The 17026-nt window shown below is 52.8% G+C and overlaps 1 protein-coding gene across 2 annotated transcripts in view; it reads left to right on the top strand.

The window, feature by feature from the left end:
* The window catches only part of ABCG1 (ATP binding cassette subfamily G member 1), a 65380-nt gene that overhangs the window by 36859 nt on the left and 11495 nt on the right, over positions 1-17026 (top strand). For both annotated transcript variants that reach the window (XM_040231570.1, XM_040231560.1), the window contains exons 3-8: positions 5891-6008; positions 7159-7291; positions 10089-10139; positions 13918-14063; positions 14216-14339; positions 15254-15368. In XM_040231570.1, coding sequence (XP_040087504.1) covers positions 5891-6008; positions 7159-7291; positions 10089-10139; positions 13918-14063; positions 14216-14339; positions 15254-15368 — 687 coding nt within the window. The remainder of the gene's footprint in view (positions 1-5890; positions 6009-7158; positions 7292-10088; positions 10140-13917; positions 14064-14215; positions 14340-15253; positions 15369-17026) is intronic.

Here is a 17026-nt window from a genome sequence, read left to right as displayed (position 1 = left end):
AGGCTGGAGTCACAGGCCTTCAAACAGGCACTCGTCATGTGGGGTGGCAGCGGGGACAAAGGAGCAATTGCCCGTCTAAGGTCTAAGGGGTGTTAATCTTAATTTTTCCATAGCAAAGGAGAGCTGTCTGCATTTCCAAGAGAGGAAATTACTGGGTTTTCCCTCTATTTGGGAAAGATGTGTTTCCCTGATTAAAACTCAACAGCCCAGGGGTTCTACTTAAGATTCAAAAGCAATTCCCACACTAAAGTGATGGCAGGGGTCTGAGGACCCTCCAGAAGCTCTGTGGATCCCTTTTCTTGATCTCAGGGCTTGTTCCTTGGGTGGTTCTGTCTGCGGAAAGTATACGGAGCCATGCATTCACTACTGATGTGTTCACTTTTCTCTGTGTATTCTATATGTTGGGTTTCCCTGGTGGCTCAGAGGGTAAAGAATTCACCTGCAGTGTAGGAAACCCAAGTTTGATCCCTGGGTTGGGAAGATCCCCTGGAGAAGGAAATGGCAACCAACTCCAGTATACCTGCCTGGAGAATTCCATGGACAGAGGAGCCTGGTAGGCTGCAGTCCATGGAGTCACAAAGAGTCCAACACAACTGAGTGACTAACACACACACACACACAGACTTGCTTTGTATCAGTAAAATTTGCATCAAAAGGGATTCCTCGGAAGTGACATAACACGCACGTTTTGACTGCTGTTACGTAAGAGTTTACAGATGACTGGGAAGGTTGATCTTGGAGACCATCCAGGCTGCTGGTCCTCCACAAGCTCCTGGCCATATCCTGCTAGCCCAGCACTCGCCAGAGGGGTCTGGTCATGTCGGAGGATGGCTTGGAAAGAAGTGACATCCGCATGGCTGTGCCTGAGATACTGGCCATCACTCTGAGCTCACCTGTGCAGAGTGCTCACCTTCTGATTATTAATGTCATAGACACTTTTTCAGGGACCACTACACGCCAGGCACCACTGCACACGTAGGACATGGTGCTTCAGAAGAGGGCTCTGCATATGTCTTCCTGGAGCTGAGGGGTCAGGAGGCAAAAGGAGGATGCATTGGGGGGCAGGTATCAGATGTCAGGCTCCTCTTGGACACTCAGTTTGCGGCTGGCGGGTGGGCATTGTCTTTACAAGTAGCCTGCTCAGAGTGTCCTTCATTCCCCAAATGCAGAATGTCTGGACAGGCTCTTTCTGAATTGCTAATGTTGTAAGAGTAACTCACTGCAGGCATAACTGAGAGCCTTCAGTTTTCGCTTCATGCAAACTGTTAGCAAGCATCTTTATCTCCGCTTTTTATAGATAAATACAGCCCCACCAGGTGGGTGCTGAATGGACTGTGGATGTTCTAACATATCTCAGTTCCCCTCGGAAAGGATTTGTTTTCGTTGTTCAGTTGCTCCCACTTTTTGTGACCCCATAGACTGCAGCACGCCAGGCTTCCCTGCCGTTCACTGTCTCCTGGAGTTTGCTCAGATTCATGTCCACTGAGTGGGAGATGCTATCCAACCATCTCATTCTCTGTCCCCTTCTCCTTTTGCCTTCAATCTTTTCTAGCATCAGAGTCTTTTCCAATCAGTTGACTCTGCATCAAGTGGGCAAAGCGTTGGAGCTTCAGCTTCAGCATCAGTCCTTCCAATGAATATTCAGGGTTGATTTCCTTTAGGATTAACTGGTTTGATCTCCTTGCAGTTCAAGGGACTCTCAAGAGTCTTCTCCATCACCACAATTCAAAAGCATCAATTCTTCACTGTCCAGCCTTCTTTATGATCCAAATTTCACATCTGTACATGACTACTGGAAAAACCATAACTTTGGCTACACAAACTTTTGTCAGCAAAGTGATGTCTCTGCTTTTGAATATGCTGTCTAGGTTTGTCATAGCTTTTCTTCCAAGGGGCAGATGTCTTTTAGTTTCATGGCTGCAGTCACCATCCACAGTGATTTTGGAGAAAGGATTAGATCGTGGAAAAGTCACCTCCAGTTGGCTTCATTTTCATGACCTCAGCGGGGTTTATGGAGAAAGCCTTTACGGGTTTACTCTCATGGTTTTCCTTCCTAATACCTGCTGGGCAGGGCACAGGGTCTGTCGACCAGATCTGAGTTTAGTGGAGCCACGGAATCATTTGAAATGCTATGGTGTGTCTTAAGCTCTCCTTATGAAACAGCATGCTTAGCAAGGGCATTTGTAAAGCAAAACTCTGGAAATCTTGCTTCTCACAGACTGCTCTTGAACACCAAAGACAAGCCAGGCAAGATGATCCTTGGGCGCCCTCTTGGCCTGTGGGCTTCGGGGATTCTCAGTCAGGTCTGCCCCTCCTCCGTAATGGGCTTCTCTTCTCCCGCAGATGCTCCGTCCTCCCGTGCCCTAGGCACCTGCTCTAGCCACCCTTCCAACAATAGTGTTTCCTCTAACTGCCAGGGCATGACTAGGCTTTCAGCCAGAACCAGACATCACATTGTACTTTTGTCCTTTTCCCCATGAAGACCCCCTCCACATCCCCTCGATGTAAAGCATCCAGGGCTGTGAGACAGACTGGCCCCGGCTGGCTGGAAACTATGGGTTTCCATCTGCTGCCCCCACAGTGCTGCACCCGCCAACTCATCAGCACATTTTCTCCAGCACTCCTGCAGTTGGAGGTCAAGGGACACTCCCACTGTTGGTCCCCATCTTCTCGCTTCAGGCCTTCGCATCTGAGAGGATGCTAGCAAAGCCTCCCCACTGAACCCAGGGTCTAAGCAGAATTTCCTTCCCTATGATGGGTGGGCCCAAGGCACTGTCATCTCTCTGTCTCATCTTTCTCTGTCTCTGTCTCTCCGTCTCTCCTGTCATCCCGGGTCTGGGTTTTGACCTGCCTTCAGGGCTGGACCTTCTAAGGACAGAGCACGCATGCCCTGCGTGGGGCTGATGGGCCCTCGGTGGCCCTTCCTCTCGGGAGGTTTATGTGCTTACAGTCCCCTGAGTGCTCACTGGCCCGATCCAAAGAGCAGCCCAGGATCAGCACCTGTGTAAACAAGTGACCTCTGGACACGGAGGAGGCGGTTTATCCATTGTACCAAAAGCTGGGCCAAGCAGAGCTTCCTCTGGGAAGTAGGGCAAGGGGGGTGGAACGGGGTGGGGTAGAGCATCTCAATTTCATGTTTCTATATGGGGATCAGACACCAGACTCTGCAGTCAAGGACGAGCTCGTTACATAAATACAGGGATGCACCTGGAGAAGGAAATGGCATCCCACTCCAGTATTCTTGTCTGGAGAATCCCAGGGACAGAGGAGCCTGGCAGGCTATAGTCCATTGGGTTGCAAAGAGTCAGGCACAACTGAGTGACTAAGCACAGGTATGCATTTGTGTTCACCAACTTGCTCACACGCTCGACTCTCACAGGAGTGCCCCCGTTGGCTCCCCAGCCCTCAGCCAGCGCAGAGCATGCCCTGTCCTTCCGTCCTGGCCTCTGCGGGTCCAGGGTGGGTGCAGGTGGATGCCTCCTGGACTTCTGAGTCCAGTGTCACCTTCCAAAATGTTCAATCCCCAATACAGGTCTGTCGTTTTAAAAGAAAAGCATGTTTCTGATATAAACGCGGGGCCCGAGAGGGTGGACCACACACAAGGACACTCTTGGCCAGCCAGCTCTGCGTCACGTCACACATGCTTGCTGTCCCTCCCCGTCCCCCTGGGAGCCCACGCCCCCTCCTAGGAATGAGTTGGGAGGCAGATAACTCCTTCGGCTCCAGGTGTGTTGATTTAGCCCAGGGTCCACAGTCAGACCCCCAGCTCCAAGCTGGTGGCTGTAAATGACAAGACCACAGTCTATACTCCTGTCTGTGTGCCTTTTCCCCTGAAAGGCTGACGCTTCCCCCAGCTCCCAGACTCGTGTCTGTTCCTGGCATCCTGGCCATGGACATCACAGCCTGTGTGAGCTCCCTGGAAGTGTTACTATTATCCAGTGCCCTCGTGTGGACACCATCATCAAGGGTCCCAAAGAAGGCAGCTCCTGTGGCCCCTGCCCGAGGGAAGGGGCCTCACAGACCCCCCATGGCAAGACTGCCCTCAGGGGTCATGATCCAGAATGTACATGACCTCCAAGTGGCTGGTGGTCAACTCAGCCACCCCATACCTCCTTGGGCAGCCCCGGTTTCCAGGGGACCAGCTGGGGGTTGGCTGGTTCTGAACTTGGGGAAGCACAGAGCTGAAGGAAGGTTTGCACTGGAGTAACCCCAAAGCCACCTGCACCCCCCAGGAGACTGCTAATGAGCAGATGCCTGGCATTAGCACTCCCTCGATGATGTCACACCAGTCCCCTGGGATCCCCCTCCACAGAGCTCCATCCCATGTGGACAGAGCCCACTCTGGAGCTCTACCCACCGTGGGGGGGGGGGTCCCTGCTGTCCCCCAGCTCTTCCATCTGTGTCCACGGCTGGGCAGGTGTAACCTATCAGGGTCCTTGACCCCCACCCTTGTCTTCTTTGGCTTCCCTGCTGTGTGTCTGTCCACCTGCCATCACTGACATCCCAGTGGCAAGAATCTGACTCATCTGCAGACTTGAGTGGCTCTCCCAGGTGCCCCCCAACCTGTCCATCTGCCACTCGGTCCCTTCCCCCCAAGATGACTGTCTCAGGCCTCCCTGGTGACTGCCACTCCCCATAATGAGTCAAGTCGCAAGGCTGTAAGCTTCCTGCCCTTTGCTTCTCTCAGCCTGATTAAAAAGTCCTCAGGGACTGACTCCCCATTCAAATCAGGGAGGCACCTGGTGACAAGTGGGGGGTTGGGGTTCCCATCTGTGAAAGAAGAGAGGCGACTGGGAGAAGATGCCGAGACCTAGACCCAAGCTGGGGTTTGAGTAAACATGGGTTTGGAGCCTGGGGAGTGACTAGGGGCTCATCAGGTGTCCCAAATGCCCAGTCCTCATCAGGCCCCTTTCAGCTCTGTGTGGGGAACCAGAATGCTGAATTTGCCCGATTCTGATCATTTAAGGGCATGTCCTGGGAATATTTCTCAGGGACTGAGAAGTGTCTCTGAATTAGGAATCTTCAGATGAATCCAGTTGCCTCTATTTGATTCCTTTTTAAAAAACAAAATTTATTTATTTGACTGTGTCAGGTCCCAGTGCGGCACGTGGGATCTTTTAAGATCTTCAACCATCTGCTTGAAAAGAAGTAACGTGACTCTGTCTGGCATGTGTAATTCTTTTTTTGTCCTTTCACAAGGCTCTTTGATGGAGATTTGGCAGAAAGTCCAAAGCAATGTGGTATAACTGCAAAATGATAAACTTTCAATTAGTAATGAATTATTAGCATAAGAAACATTTAATTACAAATGTGGATAAATTCTATATAAATAGTTTATACCAATATAGATTTTAAATAGATAAGTCATATGGATTCCTCATACCTGAGATCAGGGATTCCCAACCTCTAGGATCTAATGCCTGATGATCTGAGGTGGAGCTGATGTAATAATAATATCAATAGCAAGAAAGTGCACAATAAATGTAATGTGCTTGAATCATCCCCAAACCATCCCCTACCCCCGGGTTCGTGGAAAAAAATTGTTCTCCACCAAACTGGTCCCTGGTTCCAAAAAGGTTAGGGACAGCTGCCCTAGGTGATGTCCAGGAAAGGGCTTTGTAAATGCTACAGCATTATACACCCACTGGTACTCTTCACTAATATAACCCATGAAATGCAACTGAGAAAGTAGGCAGAGGCATCTAAAAGACAGGAGGTCCATTTTCTTGCCCAGAACTCAGCGTTTTTATAAATACTGTGGAGTGAAAACCTTGCCTTTGGCCTTGGTTCTGCAGTTACATAAAATAATGTGTGTTTGCCTCTATAGCGCTGGGGGGAGAACCACTATGTCTTGGGATGGCTGGAAATGAACGTGATCCTTTTCTCACAGGATACAAGACCCTTTTGAAGGGCATTTCTGGAAAGTTCAACAGTGGAGAGCTGGTGGCCATCATGGGTCCTTCTGGGGCTGGGAAGTCCACACTCATGAACATCCTGGCTGGATACAGGTGAGCAGACCCTCAGCCAGTGGTCCGCCGGGGGCAGCGGCATGGATGGGCCACCCCATCACTTTTTAAGGCTCTAGGAAGCCTCAGGGGAGTAGCTTCTGTTAGGTGAATGCAGTCATTTTTCAGCTCACCCCCGTCCACACTCCTGCTCAGACTGCCCAGCACCATCCTGGAGCCATATGTGGCAACCTGGAGACAGGTCTCCCAGCCTAGTTCCCTGGGAAGCCAGTTGATCCAACCCACTCCTTGGAGGAAAGAAGGGACCCACCCCAGGGCCCACGGTCATAGTAGTGGGCTGGACGAAGTTGGAGAGCAGGTGTAACCTCGCTGGTCTCCATAGACTCTCTGTGTCTCTGTTCTTCGTGGCGCCAGCAAGGCAGCACTGGATAAGGTGGATCCTAGTAGGATGCCTGTGGCTCCTCTACCTCCCTGGGCTGCGATGATGCAGCAGAGTCATACTGGACAGTAGAGATGCCCAGTGCATCTGAGTGGGAGAGTGAGTGTGGCTGGTGGGGCCATGCCCCTCCGTCTCCACCGCATACCCAGGATGCCGCACCTCCACTGTGCTCTGAGAGAACAACTCCCCATCTGCTCAGTCTAGTGGGTCCAGGGCCCAGACCCCCTCCTCTTCTCTGAGCCACCTGGGCCCGGGGAGCCTGTACCAGTCCCTCCCAGTCAGCATCAGATTCATGCTGCCCTCAGGAACTGGTTCTGACCTACCTAGTGGTCCCACCCTGGGCTGCAGAGTCTTGGCCTTTGGGGGAGTTGATATAACCGAGGATTACACACAGGATTGTTCATATGTTCATCTTGTAAACCCTGCAAAGCCGGGGTCGTGCATGGGGCCTCATGTCCACCGGTAGGAGCATCCATGTATTGGTTTGGTCCATAGGCACCTGTAACAAACGTGAGATCCCAGAGAGGGCCCACACTTGTTCTCCCCTCCCTTTCCACACTGGGCCTTTTCTTCTTGGGGTTCCTTCCTCTGAGCGTTGATCTGGGCTTCCTGGCCATGCCCAGCTTGCTGTCCCTCCTGGTCCAGTTGGATGATGCTGGGAGGGGCTGTGGTCTCCCCTCTCCCTCAGCCTTGGAGGAGGGGGAGGCGGTGCAGGAGGGGCCGGGCTGACACGTCCTCTCGCTGACCCTGCAGGGAGACCGGCATGAAGGGTGAGGTCCTCATCAACGGGCTCCCTCGGGACCTGCGCTGCTTCCGGAAGGTGTCCTGTTACATCATGCAGGACGACCTGCTGCTGCCACACCTGACCGTGCAGGAGGCCATGATGGTGAGTGTCCTGGGGCCTGCAGCCCCACACCTGGCCACCCCACCCCCTACATGAGGCAGAGCGGCGCCTGGACCCCGCCCTCCCCTGCATCTGCCCCCCACCCTCTGCATGAGGCAGGTGGCACAGGCACCCCACTTTCACACAGAGTTCTGACCCCACGTGCTGTGTGGACAGCTTCACCCAAGGCAGCCCCGCAAGGCCCTAAAGACCCCGGATGGCAAAATCGAGGCCAGGTTTCTGAGAAGGTGATTGACCTGGCTGATGTGGGGGGCCACTGCCAGGGTGACCTCAGTCCCAGGCCCACGAGTCGAGGGTCTTTTCTTCCCATTGGTGTTCTATGGCTTTGGCCAAAGTTCCAGGCAGCCTGGTGCCTGGATTAGGGCCCTGAGGGTCTCGTCCCTCTGACTCACCTGCCTGCCAGGTGGGTATAAAACACGTGTTTGCTGCTCACTCTCTGGGTCTCAGGCCCACACACACATGGTCCAGCAAGGTCGTCAGCCATGTAATCCTACACAACCACACGAGAAAGGGTGCCTTGGAGAGTTTAGCAGTTAGCCCGGGCATCTCGTACAGCAGGGTCTAGGACGGACTGGCATTGGCTGTACTCTTTGGGCAGGCTGTGACCCAGCCCTGTGCCAGGTGGACAGGGACCACACGGACCCGCTGTGGGCTGTGGAAGCTGCTAGGGAGCCTCCCAGCCAGGAAGTTGGTGGGCAGCCCTTGTCCATGATGCAGCATGGGTCTGTGGGGCTGCCTGCTTCTCTGCCATCTCCTCATCTGCGGTGCAAGGCAGTGCCTGGTCTCCAGGCCTCTCCTGGCACACTGGGGACCTTCCCAGCTAGTCTAACTCGTGCTCGGGCAATAGACGAGCATTCACGATGGATTTCCACAAGAGAGGTCTTGCCTTGCACTCCTGACACACACAGGGCCAGGCTTCCTCTCTGGGGGGGTCGCAGAGGGGTGGATGCCCAGCATTTTGGCTGAAGGGCAATTCCAGGGGATCCTCAGTTCAGCAGAGAGAAGCAGAGAAGGTGTTGGGTAGGTGGTCTGCCTTCTAACCTGCTGCCCCAGCAGCCCTAAGCACCCAACAGCCTGACCATGTAGCCCCTCTGACCTCCAAGTGGCTATTCTCATGGGGGCATGGGCTGCTCAGGAGGAGTTTGCAAATAGGATGGTGAGGTTGGGAAATACATGATTTCTACTTACCCACATTGTCACTTCACCTTCATCTGGGGCGACCAGAGCTTCATTTCCTGGTTACTTATTTGAGAAACTTCACTTCGACTTCTAGCTCTGTCACCGCTTTCTTTTGAAAACGAGATCTTCAACTCCTGTTGTCACCTCTGTCTTCCTCCTAACCTGTCTCCAGGTTCTGCTGGGAAATCCGCTTATTTTTCAGAATTAAAATCAATTACATTTTGATTTTGAGAACTTCATGATCCCTTTGATAAATACTGTGAAGTTAATGAGAAATGATTCACTGAGTAAATGAGTTATTCTCAGTTAATGAGAAAGGATGGGCTTCCCAAGTGGCGCTAGTGGCAAAGAACCTGCCTGCCAATGTAGGAGACGTAAGACACTAGGGTTTGATCCCTGGGTCGGGAAGACCCCCTGAAGGAGGAAATGCCAACCCACTCCAGTATTCTTGCCTGGAGAATCCCATGGACAGAGGAGCCTGGCGGGCTACAGTCCATAGGGTCATAAAGAGTCAGACACAGCTGAGGAGACTTAGCACGCTGGTGCACAATGAGAAAGGATCCTTTGTACTCTGCAGGGTCCATCCCACACGTGGGGATGGTGTTGACCACGAGCCCTTGGTGGTGCCCTTCCATGCGCTGCTTCTGACTCTCCAGGCAGCCTGAGACATGACACCTGGAGTCACATGGCTGGCGGCTGCTCCAGCCTGATTCTGGGAGCTCAGCCTCTCAGCCCCTCACCCCTGAATCACAGTCTGTTGCCGGGCCACTGGGCAGCCTCAGTAGCTCACCTGGTGGGCAGGTTCTGACCTCAGTGCTATGCCGAGGAGGAGACTGAAGTCCTTGCTTCCTGAGGTCCCAGGAATCGGCAGGATGCTGGCCATGGTGATGGCTACTCAAGCCTTCGCCAGACAGGGTCAGGGGCCCCGTGTGTGCTAGCAGGCAGGATATCAAACCACACAACAAGAATAACAAAACTAGACTCTCTGTATGTTGTTGTTGTTCAGTCATTAAGTTGTGTCCGACTCTTTGTGACCCCATGGACTGCAGCACACCAGGCTTACTTGTCCTCCACCATCTCCTGGAGTTTGCCCAAGCTCATGTCCACTGAGTCGGTGATTCCGTCCAACCATCTCATCCTCTGCCGCCCCTGTCTTCTGTTGTCTTCAGTCTTTCCCAGCATCAGGGTCTTTCCCAATTAACTCCTTTTATGTACCACTTGCCAATTTCTGTGGTGTAAATACTCCCACTGTGGAGAATGGCAAGCTGTCAGTGGTTTCACAGGTAGCTTTGTGAAATTCCTGACAGTGCTCTTGAAGCCTCCAAAGCCTGGAGAGTCCACATCGCTCAGCTGCCCACATCTAACTTCCCTCAGGGACCAGCAGAGAATCCACTGAAATGACTGGAAGCATCCCAGGCCTCACTGCTCTCCGGGACCTTCCTTAGTGAAGCTGAGGGAGGTGGGAAGCCTGGACCTCTGTGGGTTTCCTCTGTCATCCGGCAGCTCAGCCCCTGGGGTTCTGGGGCCGCCGTTGCTGAGTTAGGTTGTCTTGCTGCTGGCCGTCTGTTCTGATCCACACTGCTGCTCTTGTCCCCTACAGGTATCTGCACACCTCAAACTCCAGGAGAAAGACGAAGGAAGAAGGGAGATGGTAAGTGTCTGCTTGGGTCACATGAAATCCACCTGGCAGTCACATGTGGAGGGGCCTCTGGGGACTGACTTGGCTTGTGGCTTGGTGCCTGTTTTTGTTGTGGGGTCAGTGGCACACGACTTAAATAACCATGCTGCCACAAGATAGATGTAGCAGCTCACAGATGTAGCAAGGACACGGGCTTGAGGAGCCAACCTCAGGCTTAGACCCAGCACTCTGCCCCTTTTAGTTTCTGATACACTTTATACTCCACTGTTTTTGATAAAACACTAACAGTGAAGATGGTTAGTCACCCATTTAAAAATAACCAGCCTCCACTCCTACACACTTGCAAGAAAAAATTTGGTTCTTACCTGTTATTAACCAGTCTTTTAAAAATAACACAAGCAACTTTCTGAGATGACAGAGATCTTGTGATCCTTTTCATTGCTTTTTTGCCTCCCTGAAAGCCCAGGGAGACAAAGGGTGTTGGGTAAACAGACCCAGCAGGGAGCACCAGAAGCCCCCACTTAGTGGGGAGGCCTGTTATATTTACACACTAAGACAAACCCAACTCCCCTCCTCTCCACCCCATGGCTGGCACCGGTGGGAGTTCCAGTGTAAGATGGGATTTGGTGAAATTCTACTTTTATTATATTATCCTGTCTTCCTGTGCCTGTAGGGCCACAGGCCAGCAGCAGAGACACTAAGATCTGTGGGGTTGGTGCCAACAATGCGACTTGGCTCTTTATGTGTCCATGCAAAATGGAATGAGTTCAGTTCAGTCACTCAGTCATGTCTGACTCTGCAACCCCATGAATCACAGCATGCCAGGCCTCCCTGTCCATCACCAAATCCTGGAGTCCACCCAAACCCATGTCCATCGAGTCGGTGATGCCATCCAACCATCTCATCTTCTGTCGTAGAAAACAGTCACAATGTCAGCAGCAACATGATAGTTGATAGGATGTGATGTAAACCTCCTTGGGTTTCCCAGGTGGCACTAGTGGTTAAAGAACCCACCTGCCAATGGAGGAAGCATAAGAAATGCAGGTTCGATCCCTGGGTTGGGAAAACGCCCTGGAGGAGGAAATGGCAACCTTCTCCACTATTTGAACAGAGGAGCCTGGCAGGCTGCAGTGCATGGGGTCACAAAGAGTTGGCCATGACTGAATGGCTGAGCATGCGTGCAGCACAGAGGACCTTGGAGCATGGTGTGTCTTCAGGGGCCCTCCTGTCCCTCCTTGTGCCCTCCTCTCCCAACCCACCCTTCAGAAAGCTGAGGATTTGCGTGGGAATTTGAGAGGATGAGGAAATGGCACGTCCAGGGTAGGGGAGCCCGATTTCTGTGAGGAGTGAAAACCCCTCCTCGCAGATGCTTCACGTGGACTCTGGTTCTGTAGCTGAAAGGAAGAAAATGGATGAACAGACCCCAGAACACAGATGTGGGGAAAAAGCATGGGAGGCATGGGTGTTTCCACCACCACTCTGTTCTGAAGGGTGAGCCTCATACACAGCCTAGTCCCCTGGGAGGATGGGTGAGCAGATGTGGGGGTTCAGAGGGTCTTGCTGGCATGGAGAGGGCCCTGAAGTGAAGCAGAACTAAGTCCATGAGGGGACCCTTCAGGCCAGGCCTCCTGGAAACCACTGGAAACCTGAGGCCAGGGCCTCCAGCTCCTGGGACTTTTGTCCATAGCTGCCTCCTGGAGGTGGGAAGCTGAGTGCAATGCTCTCATTAATGTCTGAGCTCCCAGAACAGATGGGATCCATGAGTAAGTGGGTGCGGGATGGTTTGCCTGCAGCGTGGTCTGGGAGACCAGCCTTTCCCGGTGGGAGAGGGAGCCAGGAGGGAGGGTTTGCTGATGGGCGGGGGCGAGGAGCACGTGTGTGCCTCTCAGCTGACTCCACAGAGGAGCACCCACGCCAGTCCTTCAGCCCTGCACCCACTCTGTCTGTCAAGTCCCGACCGGTCCTCCTCGTCCTCAGCAGGGTCCAGCTCCCCCACTCCCCCCGCCCAGAACCATCAGCAGGGCTGCGTGATTGTCCAAGGAGAGGACAGGCCCTGACTCATTTCCCTCCAGCCCCGTTGTGTCCCTGGGTCCTGGTTGTTTACTTCTCAAGGAAACATAACAGACTGGAATGTTCCAGCAGGTAGTGGAATGTTGCCCACTCAACCTCGTTTCCCAGAAAAGTGGCCCCAGCCTCAAGAACCCCCCAGTGAGGGGCCTTCCTCAAGAGTGAGGTCTCCCAGGAGGGGACATTGTTCTTTCTGATTCACTTTAAAACAAAACCAGCCTGCAGGGCGTCACTCCTGAGAGAATCCTAGACAAGATGCCTGCACGCAAGGGAAACAGGAGGTGCTGACCTTAGCCTCCGCCTCCAGCATCCTTCCAGTGGGGCAAAGGGCAAGTAGGGAGTGGGTGGTCTTCCTCCTGAACCTTTGGACTGGATTCCTGGAGACCGCTGGAGCCATGTCATCCTGGGAAGGCCAATGGACTAAAAGCGTTCCTGAAAGATGGCCTTTTCTGGGCAGCCTCGCTGCGAGGTTCCGGGATGGCGTGCCTCAGTGGCTGTGTGTTCTGGAAGAGGTAGTGGAGCTGGGTTTAGGGCTCAGCAGGGGAAAGGCCAAGTAGGATTCAAATGCAGATCTGTCTGATCTGCCTGCTTCCAGCGCATGGAGCAGCAGCGCCCTGGTCCTTCCCATCACCGAGGCCACATTGTGTCCCGACCGCGCAGAAGTAATTCAAGAGCCAGAGTGGAAATTTTCCTCCTTGAGTTCCTTCTCCTTGAGGATGACCTCATCTCCCTAGAGAAGTTGCTGGACTAGGGTCCACCTGCTGCCACCATGGGCTAGGACCCAGTGAATTCTGGCAGGACCTCTGTGGCAGGTTGCCTCACACCCCACTGGGAGGTGAACCTAACAAGGAGCCCAGAAGTGCGGCAGCTGACCTCTGCCTTCTTGTGGCCAGCTCCAGAAGACACCAGGATGGACCCCGAACACTGACTGCTGTGGATGAAACTGATGAACGGTTTACACCGAACTCTTCTGACCTTCCTGCTCCCTGAGTCCATCCCGGATCAGTGATGGGGGCAGCCAGGGAGGGCTGAGCACACAGTGGGCTGTTTATACCTTGGTTCCCAAGCAGCTCCCAGGGGCAGCGCTGGCAGGGTCAATAAGAGAAGCAGTGACAGCTTTAAGCAGTGCCATTGCCTTGCTGCTGAGTCAGAGACCTACTTTCCCATTTACAAGTGTGGATGGAGCTCCATCTTTCTGGGAGACCTGGCCTGTGTGGTTGAGTCCACGGGAGCTATGTGCAGGAGCAATAGTGTCACTAACCGCTGTCGCCTAGTGAATGCTTACCGTGTGCCAAGCATTTTATCTGTTATAGCATTAAACTATCAGGGTGGCCCTCCCCTTTGTGCTGGTCAGAAACCCAGTCGCTCGTCCACCTATGTGTCCATGGAGCCACCCTTTCTGCAGTGTTTATCCAACACCTTCTCGGCCCTGGCCCTGAGTGAGGCTCACACATGAAGGGACTTGCTAGGTTGCCAACCAGAGGCAGGACCAGGACTCCAGCCCAGGCTGGCCTGGCCCCAGCCCTGCCTCTCAGTCTGCTGAGTCTCAGCCTCCCCCATCAGGACAGCAGGCCTGGCAAGGCTGGGGTGGGCCGGATGCACAGTCCCTCCCGGTGTGTCTGGGAAATGGGTGGGGAAAGGGATCAGGGTTCCATGTGGGCCCTGTAGGTGATGAGGCGTGGCGGGTGGTCTCTGATGCCGCTCTGCTTCTGGTATTCCCCAGGTCAAGGAGATCCTGACGGCCCTGGGCCTGCTGTCTTGTGCCAATACGCGGACCGGCAGCCTCTCGGGTGGCCAGCGGAAGCGACTGGCCATCGCGCTGGAGCTGGTGAACAACCCCCCAGTCATGTTCTTCGATGAGCCCACCAGGTAATCAGGCCCTGCTCTCCCCGCCGGCAGAAGGGGACACCTCTCTGCCCGCCGAGGGGCTCAGGCCAGCCTGCACAGACACAACCAGGGCGCTCTGAATGAGGGGTCTGTTTGGGGCTCACAGACGTCTCACGGTGTCCCTTGACTTCCAGTGGCCTGGACAGCGCCTCCTGCTTCCAGGTTGTCTCCCTGATGAAGGGGTTGGCCCAGGGCGGCCGGTCCATCATCTGCACCATCCACCAACCTAGTGCCAAGCTCTTTGAGCTGTTTGACCAGGTACGTTGGCCTGCTGTCATTGGCCCAGGTGAAACCAAATCTGGGTACTCGTGGCTTAGTTCATGAGTGTGTCTTCATTTTTGAGTGGCCTTAGGTGTTATATTTCTTAAAACTTTGGTGCCATAAGCACTTCAGGTGGCAGGGCCAGAGGGGATAGGAAGAGCTGACTAGTGTCCTCTCTCTAGGGTTAGTATCCAGCCACAGGGTCTTGGATGAGTCACTGACATTACTGAGGCTTCATTAATGACCCCCCTGATGACAGGAGGGGGACACTTGCCATACAGAATTAGATAGCAGGTTGTGATATTTGTAAGGTATCATCTCTTTTATAAATCTTAGGCTTTTATATCATCCTGAGCAAAAAAAATCTCCCAAGGAATGCAGCGTGTATAGCTCCAAAATCTGGCCTAAGCAAGTGGTTAGCATGAGGGGAAGAAAGGCAACAGAGTAAATAATTCCTGGTCATATGATATCTTCTGTCTTTCCTGACTTATCATGGATTTCCCTTTGAACTTTGAATCCTTGGGAGGTAACATAAAGCTGTCCTGAGAGAGGAATTAATGGGTTGATGGATGAATGGATGGATAGATAGATGGGTGGGTGGTTAGATGGATGGGTGGATGTACAGATGGATGGGTGGGGTGGATGGATGGATGAGTGGATATATAGATGGATGGATGGGTGAGTGGATGATGGGGTGAATAGGTGGACGGATGGATAGATGGATGAGTGGGTGTATAGATGGATGGTTGGGTGAGTGGATGGATGAGTGGTTAGGTGAATGGATAGATAAATGAGTGGATGGATGGATAGGTGGGTGAGTGGTTGAGTGGATCATTGGATGGGTGGATTGAGAGTTTCTCTCCCTTTACAGAGGAAGGCAGAGTTGATGTTTTCCTTCTTACTTTTTTCAGCTTTATGTCCTCAGTCAAGGACAGTGTGTGTACCGAGGGAAAGTCTCAAACCTTGTACCATATTTGAGGGACTTAGGTCTGAATTGCCCAACCTACCACAACCCGGCCGATTTCGGTGAGTTGAGCCTTGACCAGCCAAAGGGGGTCTTTTTTATTCCTGGTGGGTTTCCACTCTTACCTGTAGCCTTCAAATCAAAAATTACTTTAATATTCCACAGATAGCTCAAGTGCTGTCCTGAGGCAGAAAAAAAGTCAAAAGAGGTTTTCTTTCCTCCAGATGAAATACCTAGGACCGCAAACAAGGGATTTGTTGTTAGGCCAAATATTTCCCGATACTTGACTGTGTGATGCTTCCAGTCTAAAGGAAGTTATTTCTAAAAAGAAATAACCTTTAACAAAATTCCTTTTGCATTGATTAATGCAGATGTGATTAATGCAGATGTTAAAAATTCAACTTAAATTTTTAACCAAACACAACAAATTTTGACCAAAGCAGTTTTGAATAAGACTCTGGGATCCCAAGGCTTCCCTTGTACTTCAGCTGGTAAAGAATCTGCCTGCAATGCGGAAGACCTAGGTTCGATCCCTTGGTTGGAAAGATCCCCTGGAGAAGGAAAAGGCTACCCACTCCAGTATTGTGGCCTGGAGAATTCCAGGGACTGTATAGTCCATGGGGTCACAAAGAGTTGGACATGACTGAGCGACTTTCGCTTCACTTCACTGGGAACCCAGAGCTTTCCTAGTAGCTCGGATGGTAAAGCATTGGCCTGCAATACAGGAGACCCAGGTTCAATCTCTGGGTCTGGAAGATCTCCTGCAGAAGGAAATGGCAGCCCACTCTAGTCTTCTTGCTGGAAAATTCCATGGACAGAGAAGCCTGGCAGGCTACAGTCAGTGGGGTTGCACAGAGTCAGACATGACTTAGCGACTAACACCCTGGGAGCCTAAAGCCCAGGTTAACGGGAGGGGTCGCTCCTCCTGACCCAGAGGCTGCAGCTTCTGTGCTTTATAAGCTCCATTCTCGGTGCCCCCAGGGCTCCTGCTTTGGCCTTTCCTCTTGGCCAGGACCCTCCAAGGCACTGATACCAACATCCCAAGTCACTTCCCCACCAGATCTGCCCATTGTGCAGCCTGCACGTTTATCTGCAGATGGCAACCTCTGTGTCCAGCGCCTCTGGAACCATCTCCCTTGTCCTCCCGTCAGATCCACCACTTCTGCCCCCTGCTGTCCAAGTGCAAGAACTTGCAACCCCCCTTGCTTGCTTTCTTTTTCTTTTGAGCTTCATAGTCACTAGACCACCAACTGCTTGTATACCCCGACCCCATCCCATCCTCCCCGTCAGCCACGGTGTGTGGGGTCCTGTCCTGGCTATCGTGTCCTGCTTCCCTGGGGCCCCACAAGCTGGGTAGTCTGAAACAAGAGGAAGTCTGGAGGCCAGAAGTCAAGGTCTCTGCAGGGCTGGGCTCCCTCCTGAGGCTCTGGGGGAAGGTCCTTCCTGCCTCATCCAGCTTCTGGAGGCTCCAGTGGTCCTTAACCTGTGACCCATCCCTCCAGTCTCTGCCTCTGTCTTCACATGGCTTTTTTCTCTGTGTTTCTCTGTGTGTGTCTGTATGTCACCTCCTCTTCTAATAAGGACACCAGTCATTTTATTCAGTTGCTGTTCAGTCGCTAAGTCATGTCCGACTCTGCGACCCCATGGACTGCAGCATCGCCAGGCTTCCCTGTCCTTTACCATCTCCTGGAGTTTGCTCAGATTCATGTCGACTGAGTTG

The sequence above is a fragment of the Oryx dammah genome, unplaced genomic scaffold (assembly GCF_014754425.2).
Source record: "Oryx dammah isolate SB20612 unplaced genomic scaffold, SCBI_Odam_1.1 HiC_scaffold_2, whole genome shotgun sequence".
Classification (NCBI taxonomy): domain Eukaryota; kingdom Metazoa; phylum Chordata; class Mammalia; order Artiodactyla; family Bovidae; genus Oryx; species Oryx dammah.
Note: the sequence above shows the minus strand (reverse complement) of the source record. Positions and strands in the feature narration are given on the sequence as shown.